This window comes from Pipistrellus hanaki, assembly GCF_964339955.1.
Source record: "Pipistrellus hanaki genome assembly, chromosome: 16".
Taxonomy (NCBI): Eukaryota; Metazoa; Chordata; class Mammalia; order Chiroptera; family Vespertilionidae; genus Pipistrellus; species Pipistrellus hanaki.
In genome coordinates this window covers 32,151,223-32,162,440 of record NC_140518.1, presented here as the reverse complement: position 1 = coordinate 32,162,440, position 11,218 = coordinate 32,151,223, and the positions used below count along the sequence as shown (strand labels likewise).

At 59.9% G+C, this 11,218-nt stretch overlaps 1 protein-coding gene across 1 annotated transcript in view; it reads right to left on the bottom strand.

The window, feature by feature from the left end:
* Positions 1-20: 20 nt before the first annotated feature.
* Positions 21-11,218, bottom strand: part of NXN (nucleoredoxin) — a 150,380-nt gene continuing 139,182 nt past the window's right edge. The window contains exons 6-8 of the mRNA XM_084862980.1: positions 5,584-5,763; positions 4,418-4,542; positions 21-1,580 (exon numbers count right to left, since the gene is read on the bottom strand). Of these exons, the coding sequence (XP_084719106.1) occupies positions 1,398-1,580; positions 4,418-4,542; positions 5,584-5,763 (488 nt within the window). The 3' untranslated portion in view covers positions 21-1,397. The remainder of the gene's footprint in view (positions 1,581-4,417; positions 4,543-5,583; positions 5,764-11,218) is intronic.

The following is an 11,218-nucleotide window of genomic DNA, read 5'->3' as shown; positions in this document are numbered from 1 at the left end:
TAAGGACAGGAACGGCCGAGTGGTTGGTAACGTCCAGAGATGCCTGCTTTATTGCTGACGAGGTGATGGCATATCAGGCTGGTGACATCGAGTAACAGTCTCATTACCAACTAATTTTGTACCTCTGAGCTACAAAGCAACAATCCAATTCAGCAAGGAGCAGTGTGACAGCTATTTGGGGGCCGGGTTTCCCAAATCCACAGTTTGGCTGGCAGTGCCGTGAGTGGGGCCACGGGGAAGATCTGGGGCTGCTGTAAAGACCCAGACGTCTGGCTGGAAGGGGCTAAAACCCTGCACGCCCCCAGGCAAACCCTCCATCACAAATCCCGAGCACACAGAGGTTATTCTCCTGTCAGTGGTCAGTTCAGCCCGGAGAAGGAGCCGACTACTAGGGTCTAGCCAAGTGGGTCCAAGGCCTGCTCTTCATCGCCATGTCCTCTGCCCTCACCCCCACCCTCGGGCGCAGCTCTTTCTGCAGGTTCTTAGGGGAGAGCAAGGCTTCTGGTCATCTGCCTCCTTTTAGCTCTGCTTTGGAAAGAAAAGGGAATGACGGGGGTAACCAAAGGTGGGCGTGGGCACCTCAACAGAGCTCCCGTGGTCCCAGGCCCAGGGCCGGGAGGAGTCGGAGTCTGCCCTGGGGAGGCGGGGCTCCTTTAAGAACCAAGGCCAAGTGCGTCTTCTTGGGAACATGCCCAAGGGGGAAGAATTTATTAACAAAATTCCAAGCTCATAGGGGGCTGTTCATATGAGAAGGCGGCAACTTAGAGAAGGTCAAGATCAAGGGAGGGAGATAAGGGAGGAATGAGAAGCTCTTCCCCGTGGTAGGAGCCCAATCAAATTAAGCAATTACTACATGAGTCGTTACTGAGCCATCTTTTTCTTCCCGCCAGAAAAGCACACAAGCTTCCTTTGAGATCAGAGACCCCCTGCCCCGGGGCCAGCAGACAAGCCCGTTTTCCCTGGACCGAGACAAAGTCATCCAGAAAGGCTTTCCCGCCGGGAGCGCTAAGCTAAGGCCCAGCGAGGCGGTGGCCCTGTCCCCGCTCCACCGTGTCCCTCGACTGCGTGAGCCGAGCACCGAGCGCTGTCCCCGCAGGCTCAGTCGGGAGGACACCTGGCGGACACTTCGCCGAGAGCTGGTGACGGTCACCGCCACCCTGCCAGTCCCGAGCGGCGTCTCCGAACACGGCGGCTCTCCCGCTGCCGAGAGGACGCGCACCAGGGGCTGGTGAGGAGTTAATGCGGAAAACAAGGCACCACAGAGCGGCTGGACACCGGGGTTGTGTGTTCGGGACACACCGGGAGAGTCCATGGGCGGAGGGGAGGGAGGGGAAGAGGAGGAGGAGGAAGAGGAGGAGACTGAGTTTTAAATAATGTCTCACGAGGCTGGAGCCCCACTAGATGGGCTCTGGCTTGAGCTTTTCCGCTAGGAAGTCATTCACAAAGGCCTCCACAATGGCAGGGGTGATCTCCTCCACGTCCATCACGTACTTGGCCCGGGCCGACATGTCCAGTATGGTGAGCAAGGGGGCGGCCTCGGGCAGGTTGGTGTAATCTCGCAGGGAGTCGGTCATGTCATCCTGGAAGTCACCAGAAGGGAGAGACAACCCATAAGTTCTCCAGAGAGAGCTGAGATTCTCGGGGCCCAAGCTCCCCAGACGGCGGGATGGACCCGCTCTATCACCACCGTGGAGAGCGGGCCTCCTCCGTGAGAGAGGGGCTCTCGGAGTGCGGAGGGTGGGCCCTGCCCTGCCCTGCAGAGGGGGAGGCCAGTTCCGAAAGCTCTCTCTGCATCACCCAAGCCCCCAGGCCTGTCTTCTTTCTTAGCATGAAAGCCTCTGCTTTGCAAACATGTGATGTACTCTGGTTACTTGCTTTTGCAGTCACCGCTCAATCGTCTGCGGCCCCCCGTGCTCAGGCCAGTCTGGGCTTCTGCCCTGACTGCGTTTCAGGGGGCAGGCACCCCAGAGCCGGGTGGGAAGACGGGGCTGCAGAGATATGCTGAAGTTTACACGAGCTGCTGCACTTATCTGAGCAGGAGGCTGACCCTTTACCGCACATTCCCAGGGGCGGGCCAGGAGAATCTTTCTGGCATCAGACGCAACCTTATTAGGTAGAAAGGCAAACCCAGAAATCCAAAGACCCGGAGAGAGACTTGCAAGGTAACCATTTGGAATTACCTTTTACGCTGCCGACCCTCACGTGGCAGGTAACAGAACACGGCCCCACGCACCCATCCCGAGGCGGTCTCGCTGTACAATGGACAGCACAGTGTTCTAAACCGAATGGGAGACCGGGGCCACCCTGCCGAGAAAGCGTGTGGGGTATTCCTGGCCTTGTGCCGGTGAGCAAGAGGCACAAACTTATACTTCTCCAGTTTGAGGCCAAAAGAATTCCTTCCTCAAAGGGTACATCTTTAGGAAGATTATTGATAACCATCTCCCCCCACCCCCACCCCCACCGCTCAGTGATTCAATGTCTCTGGCACTGTTTACCCAATTCAGGCCCTCCACGTGGGTAAGGAAACCATCTTCATGATCCACAGAGAGAGACACCGGACAACTGCTGTACGTGGAGTTCCCATGGCCTCCCCCCACACCCCGGAGAGATGCCTTTTAATGGCTATTAAGGCTTCAGAAGGGATGGCTTTTGCCTGCCAGAGCGGACAGGATGGAGACAAACAAGGGGTCCCCCTTAGCCCTGGTTGCAATGTGAGGGGGTGGGAATCCGAGCTCAGAGGTGCTCGGTCCATGCCTGATGGCCCAGTGCCTTGTGCCCCTTTTCATCCCATGCTGCCTTGCTTCTGAGCGTAAAGACAGAGACCGGACCAAGGGAGCTGCCGCGGCCAGGAGCTCAGGAGACACGTACAGGAAGGGGGGGCGGCCAGGTAGGGAAACAGAGCAGTGGATGGCCACGGCCCTCTGTCCAGCTGTCTGGTCTCAGCATCATCCCCTGGTGGGCCAGCCCACCTGCTGGACCACAGGGACCGAGGAGCAGGGCACTGCTTCTGAAGTCGCACCAACCTCCCGCTCACTCCTCTCTCTGCTGCCCACTTCCTGTGTGACCCTGCCGAGGCACTCCTCTGAGCCCGGGCCTCCTGCCTGTAAAAGGGATTTACCACCAGGGCCCACGGGGCTAGGTGAGGCGTGAGAGCAGCCGGTATCCAGCCAGCCGCCACCCTCCCGAGCCTCGCCCTCCTCATCTGTGAAACAGCGATGATTCTCTCGAGCCAGAGAGGGGGGACAGATGGGTCTGTACAGGGGAAGCACTTGGCTTGGTGCCCGGTATGTAGAAAACCCACAAAATGTCCCCTTTTCAGCCACATTTCTACCGCAGCTCCTGGAGCCCTCCAGCCCCACCCCCACCCAGCCCAGCCCTTTCTGTTCTCCCCCATCTCTCCCCGCTGAGCCGGCCGAACGGGGTCAGAGTTTAATAAACTCGGAGCAGCCTGCATTTGTGCTTTGTGTGGAGTGGGCTTGTGCAGCCCCAAGGCAGGGCCTGTGAACCGGCTTTGTTCCCTCCACCCCGGGGGCTGGGGGGCGGGGGGGGGGGGGTGAGACACAGCTGCTGCCGGCAGGGGCCCGCAGGGCTTAGCTGAGGAGGCCATTGAGGGGTGATGAATGGGTGCTGGTTCAGGGAGTCTGGCCGCCGCTGCCTCTCCTGGGATCCAGATACAGCATGAAATAAACATGGGCTCTGACCAGCTGGAGGTACCGATGGTGGAAGGAGGCCCCGGGGCTTCAAAAAGTTCAATAACCGGAGTATGGCCGGTGCCTGGCTGGACGGGGAGGCGTGGAGCATGTGCAGAGGTGGCTCCTGAGGATGGGAGCCGAGGCAGAGCGCCCTGCTGACCCCCTCAGGCAGAGTCCCAGCCTGCAGGGCAGGCTCTCGGATATCTCAGAGGAGGGGGCGCCTGCTGGAGGAGGCCCGGCTGACGGGCCCTGCCTTCTCACCAGTAAAGTCTCTGCTCCGTCCAGCCCACCTTCATGAGCCAGGCCCTGAGAGAGGGGTGCGGGCAGCTTCCAGCCTCGCACCCTTCCTGGCAGCTGGCACTTCAGTTCGATGTGGCCCCAGTGGGATCCCCGTCACGGGAAACGCTCACCGGTGAGGCGGACTGACCTCACAGACGCTAAGGCACCCAGGGCCTGCTCCGCCCCCGCCCCCAGGGAGGGAGTGTGAACTGCGATTCGGTGGCTGCAGAGAGGGCTGGCCCAGGAGTGCCCCCTGCAGCGTGGAGGCCGCGGAGGGAGCGAGGAGGAAGGAAGGGGAAGCAGCCAGGCGGGAGGTGGTTTTCCATGAGACGCCACACCGTCTGTGAGCTCTTCCGGAAGCACCGTCACCCCAGACCCCAGGGCCCCCTGTGACATCCCGAAAGCCCGTCCCGCACGTGCTGAAGGTCAGCCCGGCAGGCACTCACCTCCCCCGCCACGAAGAACAGAAGCGGCGCCTCCTCCTCTTTGGCTTTGTACTTGGCGATGATCTTCTCGGCTATCGGCTGGATCAGCTGCTTGGCCGCCTCGGACTCCCCGTCATCCTCAGAGTCTGCGATGGGAGGGAGACAGGAGCGCGGGGCTGGTCAGCGAGCGGCGCCCCCCGAGGGCGCCGGGGCCCAGGGCTGGGCCGTCCGCCTGGGCCGCCCGGAATGGCAGAGGCTCCCTGGGGCACGGCCTGGCCTCCTGGCGCAGGAGGGGGGTCCCTGCTCACACAGCGCCCGCTGCCCGGCGCTCCCCAGGACAGTGCGCCTCGCTGAGCGGCACTAATGCCCCCGCAAACGTGAGACTTTTCACTCAGTTCTGCACAAACCCACCTGGGGAGCCAAGCTTCCCGAAGCCAGGACCCGAGGCCCCGGTCCCGGTAGATTCCCTCTCAGTCACAGAATGAGGTGCCGTGACCTCGGATCACCAGGCCTCCAGAGAACAGGGGTGGGAAGTTGAGTGGGTATGGCAGCATCTCAGCCGCGCTCCTGGGACCCAACATTATTTGGAGCTGAGCAACAAGCCCCCAGGAGGGGCTGAGGTGGATCCTGGGCAGCAGTTGCTCTGTTCGCAAAAGGAATCAGTCACCTCAGGGGGCTGCAGGGAGCCGAGAGTGGATTTTCCTGTGCCCTCCTGCTTCTCACGGCCGCCACCCACTGAGCATCAGAGTGAGCCAGTCAGGGGAGCCCAAGAGGGGCAGCTGGCCACAGAGATGCCACCTGAGGCTGGGAGAGCCCCAGCAGCCGCGCCCAGCTGGCCAGAACACAGGTGACCAGCGGGCAGCAGCCCCACGGGAGCCTGAGCCCCAAGCAGCTGCAGAGGTGCGGCCCCGCCCCCTTCCAACAACGGGCCTGTTCATGGGGCCGGGGCCTGGCCTGTGCTTCCAGCTGGCAGTGGGAGCAGCTAGGAAGGAGAGCACAGCACGGCTCCCGAACCCCTCCTTCGTGGGGAGCCATGAATAAATCATTGGGGTCAAAGGCAGGGCTGCAGGGAGAGACAAAGGCCCAGGCTGGCATTGTTCTGTGACTGAGAGAAGCTGCTGGGACAGACGCTCCCACTGGAGGTGGGCCGGTCCCCCCCTTCCCCCAGGCCCCGCCGAGCGTCATACCTACAAAGAGGACGAGGCAGGGGCCCTCGTTGAGCTGCACGGCGTTGGAGTCGGACAGCTCCAGCACGGGCTTGGGGTGCCACGGGAACTCCCTGCAGTCCTCGTCGTTCAGCACCTCCACCCGCCCCTGCCGCGTGATCACGTCCCCCTGCGGGTCCAGCACGATGAGGGTGGGGATGCCTGCAAGAGAGAGAGCTGGTGGCCACCGCCCGCAGGAGGGCGGCTCCCGCTCGGCGTTCACAGGAGGGCCCGGGACGAGGCGGCGGCTCAGGAAAGCCTCGGGATGGCATCGGGCTCGGCCCCTGATCAGCCACACACCTTCCCCAGGGAACCCTGAGCGAGTCCCTTCTCCCCTGTGCCCCGGGGAGGAAGCCCTGCGGTGACGACGTCCCGCTGTGCAGAGACCAGCGACTGTGTATGTATGGGACATGGCACGGGCCGGCACATGGAAGCAGTCGATAAATCCCCAACGGACCCCAAAGCAGCAGGAGGCGCTGCCCCCATCTGCCGGGCGTCAGGATGGTGTGAAAACACGCCCCCTGGCAGGGTACAGACGCCAAACCCACACCAATCAGCCATTGCCACGGGGTCACCCAAAGGTGGGGCCTGTGTCGGGGAGGAGCCTGTGGCAGGGGCGGCAGCGGGACAGGAGGAGGACAGCTGGCTGCCCGGGAGCCCGTGGCCCAGCTCCAGCCCTGCTGCCTGGGGGGGGGGGGTCCCCCAATATCTGCTCTGAGGGGCCAGCCCCTGGAGGGAGCAAGGCTGGGGTAAGAAACGCAGCACCTAGCCCCCTGCAAGCCCCCACACCCCACCCATAAAGCTGGAAATAGAAAATCACAGCAACCCCACACTAGGCTCCGGCTGCGTCTGGGTTCCACCTCCCTGCTCTTTGCACCCACTGCTGCTCCTCCAGCCAGGCCCACCCGCAGGACCTCAGCCCCCAGGGCCAGCCTCAGCCCTGCCCTCTGGGGACACCTGCCTCTCCAGCCCAGCTCGCACCACCAGCCTCCCGTCCCCCGGAGCTGACCGGAGCTTTAACTGGACACGGGCAGGTGGAAGCCAGAGCAATTTAATATTTATAGATCCCAATGCATTCAGCGGGTAATTTGCTCCACTGACATTTTCCTTCTCCGCGGGGGGCACACTGGGTACCAGAAATACGGCCCTGGCGTTCTTTAACCTGCCGTGGCGGCCGGCGGCGGGCCTGTCTTCAGAGGGAACGGATCCGTCTGTCCGCCCGGATGAGACGAGGCTCAGCGTGTGCGGACGGGCCCCGAGGAGGCCAGGCTCTGAGGCGGCATTCCCCCGCAGCACAGCCGGCTCCCACGGCTTAGGGTGCCGGGCTGTCCAGCCCCCGGGGAGCGTGTGTTGGAGCGCAGGAGACCATCTCATTTTCCCGGCTGCACGTCATCTCCCCACTCCCCCCGCTGCCAGCCGGGGTCTGTCCCTTCCCTGAGGATCGGCTGGGCCTTGAGTCAGCTGCCTTCCAAGGCAGGGGCTGGGGCCACAGCAGGCCAGCCGCCGCCGAGAGTGCCTCCCATCGCCAGGCCCTATCGGGATGCTCTGGCAACGCTCTTTAATCAGAGAATCGGAGTATTACTTAAATCGGCAATTGCTAGTGTTGGGCTACACTGGGGCCCCCCACTGCTACGATCAGACCAGCCGCCGGCCCCTCTGGGGCCCACTCGTGGGATGTCCAGTTTGTCTGTGGAGGACAAGCAGGCCCAGAGGACAGAGAAGGGAGGAAAAATAAAATCTGAAGGCAAAGAAGTTCACTTCCTGGTTCGGTGCCTCAGTTTCTCCAAGGGACTACTCTAAAGGGCCTTTTTTGTTCCCTTGGCTGCAGCCATGCCTGTGGGGCCCAGGGTGGCAAGGCAAGGACCAAGAGCCCCCAGCAGGCTGCAGGGAAGCCATCAGCTGACTCCAAGAAGGAACCACCCCACTGGGCCTGTCTCCTCCCCCCCCCCCCCAGTGGTAAGAAAGCAGGACCCTCTTGTATTTGGTGCTTCAAGCCCTGAAGCCCGAGTCTAAAAGCCCCAATTAGCCTGGCCCGTGTGGCTCAGTGGTTGGGTGTGGACCTATAAACCAAAAGGTCATCAGCTCTATTCCCGGTTTTGGGCAAATGCATGGGTTGAAGGCCCAGTCCCTAGGGGGGGGCATGTAGGAGGCAGCCAATTAATGTTTCTCTCTCATCAATATTTCTCTCTTGCCAAAGCCGGTTTGACTCGGTGGATAGAGCGTCGGTCTGCGGACTGAAAGGTCCCGGGTTCAATTCCGGTCAAGGGCATGTACGTTGGTTGTGGGCACATCCCCGGTGGGGGGTGTGCAGGAGGCAGCTGGTCGATGCTTTCTCTCTCATCAATGTTTCTAGCTCTCTCTCTCTCTCTCTCTCCCTTCCTCTCTGTAAAAAATCAGTAAAATATATTTTTAAAAAATATTTCTTTCTCTCCATCCCTCTAAAAATCAATAAAAACATACATTCATTCATTCATACATACACACATTCATACATAAAAGCCCCAAATAACAAGGTGCATGTGACTATATCCACAATTAGACTTCAACGTGGAGGAGCCCATTTCTGGCACCATGCCAGACCCCTTCCCATCACCAGATTTTTTTTAAAAAATATATTTCTTTATTGATCTCAGAGAGGAAGGGAGAGGGAGAGAGAGATATAACATCAATGACAGGAGAAAGTCACTGATTGGCTGCCTGCTGCACACCCACCACTGGGGATGTGCCCGCAACCCGGGCATGTGCCCTTGGCTGGAGTCGAACCTGAGACCCTTCAGTCCATAGGCCAACGCTCTATCCACTGAGCCAAACCAGCGAGGGCCCATCACCAGATCCTGATTAGTTTGGCTGAGAGCCCTAAGGGCGTGTGCTTTCCCCAGGATGAATGAGGGGCAGGAGAGGGGAAGCCGGTGCATCTGTTCTGTGAGGCTCAGTAAACACTCCCCCACCCAAGGCTCAAGCCTCAGAGCATATGGTAGAAGTTCGGCTGTCCACCAAGGCCACCCGGCCAGCAAGGGGCCGCGCTGGGACAGGAGCCCTGGAGCCTGTTGTAAAAGCAGCTGCTCTATCCACTGGGCCGCCAGATGGCGGGGCTCTCACAGCACCTGGGATGGGACGCTCGTGACCAGGGCCCAGGAAGGGCCCTGAATCCATTGGCTGCTGCTCCGCCCATCCCCCTTCCCTCTCCTCCCCGAGGCTGCGGGGAAGGAGGCTGAGACTGCAATCCCCTCTCCCCCCTCCTCCCCCACCATGAATTCCCTACCCCTCCTGCCCCCCCACCCACCCCCAGCCCCCTTGAAGCAGAGACTTCTAAGGAGAAATAGGGCAGAGCCTCGATTGTGAAATGGAAAGGGAAAGGAACATTTCTAGCCGGTGCCTTTATAGGAAATAACTTCCACACCAGCAAGGGGCTTCTCTGGAGGGAGTGAAAGGGGGCAGCTCATCTCTGCTTCACTAAACCCATCGCCTCCCAGCTGGAGTGGCTGGGGGGGCATACGGCTAGAATTTTAAGGAAGATCCGGGCAAGTTGCTAACTTCTGAGAGACTCATTTCCCCAGCTGTCAAACGGGGGTAGCGATAGTTCCCTATCTTATTTGGTTGTTGTGAAGATGACAAGTATAAAAAGCTTTTTAAAGAAACCTATGCTTTTTAAAATTTGATTTCAGAGAGGAAGGGAGAGAGAGAGAGAGAGAGAGAGAGAGAGAGAGAGAGAGAGAGAGAGAGAGAGAGAGAGAAATATCAAGGATGAAAGAGAATCATTGATTGGCTGCCTCCCGAATGCCCCACACTGGGGAGGGAACTGGCAACCCGGACATGTGCCCGGATCTGGAATCGAACTGTGACCTCCTGGTTCGTAGGTTGATGCTCAACCACTGAGCCATGCCAGCCCGACATAAAATGCTTTTTAGCAGAGTATCTGGTAAGCAGTAAGTACACCATAAATATTAGGTCTTGTTATAAATAAGTTGCTCACTTTTTTTTATCAGCCCTAAATTGATTATTTGGCTCATGAGAGGGCAGAGGTACAGGAGACTGGTGCCTCACTCTAGTAGGAGAAGCAGAAACCTCCCCGCTGGCTGGAGGGGGCGGGAGGGGGGCAGTTAAAGAAACAGAAGACAGCGACAACATCAGCACCGCAGCCGGCCCGGAGCTGTGGGCTGTCTGCTGGGGCTGGCGTCTTTACGTGCAGCGTCCTTAGCTCAACTTCCGGGTGTTCGACACCAGCCAGGGCGTCAGCCCCGAGCCCCTGCCCCGGGCTGTGCGGACCCCAAGTGGTGCCCAAGCATCGCCCTGACCTTCTCCCTCCAGATCCGCGGAGGAAGAAGGACAAGGCCCAGGAAGCCCCTCCAAACGGTTTCCTCTGGGGAGAAGCCTCTTTGTATTGAAAACCATCTCGAGCCTCGCGCCTCACGGCTATCCCACCCTGTGGTTTGGCTGCGTTCCTACCGCCAAGGAAAGGGGGGGGGGGGGGCTGTTTGTAGGTATGTGGCTTTCATTTATTTCAGAGAGGAAGGGAGGCAGAGAAACATCAATGATCGGTGGGAATCACGGATCGGCTGCTTCCTGCACCCTCTCCCTGTCCCCCCCCTCCCCGCCCCCATTGGGGATGGAGCCCACACCCTGGGCACCTGGCCTGATGGGGAATCAAACCATGACCTCCTGGTTCACAGGTTAACACTTAACACTGACCAGCACTGGCCAGGGGGAAAGGGAGTTTTCAAGGAGGAGGCAGTGGCTGGGACGTCTGGGGCGGAGAAGCCGGGCAGGTGGCAGCCCAGGGCGCTTCCTTCCTGTTTCCAGAGGATCTGAGGGGCTGGGAGAAATCGCTCAGAGACTGTGGGAGCCGGGAGGAGACCGGGGAGGAGAGCGGGCCCTGGGACCGGAGAGCAGGTCAGGGGCGTGGGCGGGAAGAATCTGCGGCCACGGAAACGGTCACTGTGGAGGTGGTGGCGGGGCGGGAGTGTCCGGAATGTACCGTTGCACAGCAGCGCAGAACACGCCATGCTACACGCACAAAAACAGCTACGGGTGAGTATGCATGTGGACAGAGACCAAAAGGGACTCAGAAGTGGAAACAGTTGTGCTGGGGGGCGCGGGGTGTGGGTAAGTAAATACGTTTCAGTCTCCTTAAATGGAGCTATGATAAATGTATGAACAGAAAATAAAAACCAAATGAGAACCGAAGGGCGGTGCGGTGGGGTGATTCCATCCCTCCTGGCTCCCCTAAAGCAGGCCTTTGCTGAGCGCACCACGGAGAGGAAGGAGGCAGCGGTTTGCAGGGTGGAGCTCAGAGAACCCAAGGGTTTCCAAGGGGGGCGGGGGGATCTGGGCCTAGTAGAACGTGGCGGGGAGGCCCGAAAGCTGCGTGGGCACACGCCTGTGCGGGAGACAGACCTGAAGACAGGTATGGCGATGTCCCTGAAACACAGGAAAACCAGGAACAACCAAGTGCTCGTGGGACAGATAAACAAACCGTGGCACAGCCGAACAATGAGATACTCCCCGGCGGCACTGAAAAGAAAGGAACCAGATAGAAATGCCAGCAGGGATCAATCCTGGGAACGTGACGTTAAACAGGAAAGGCAAGCTGCAGAATGACACCACCCCATGTCAGCGT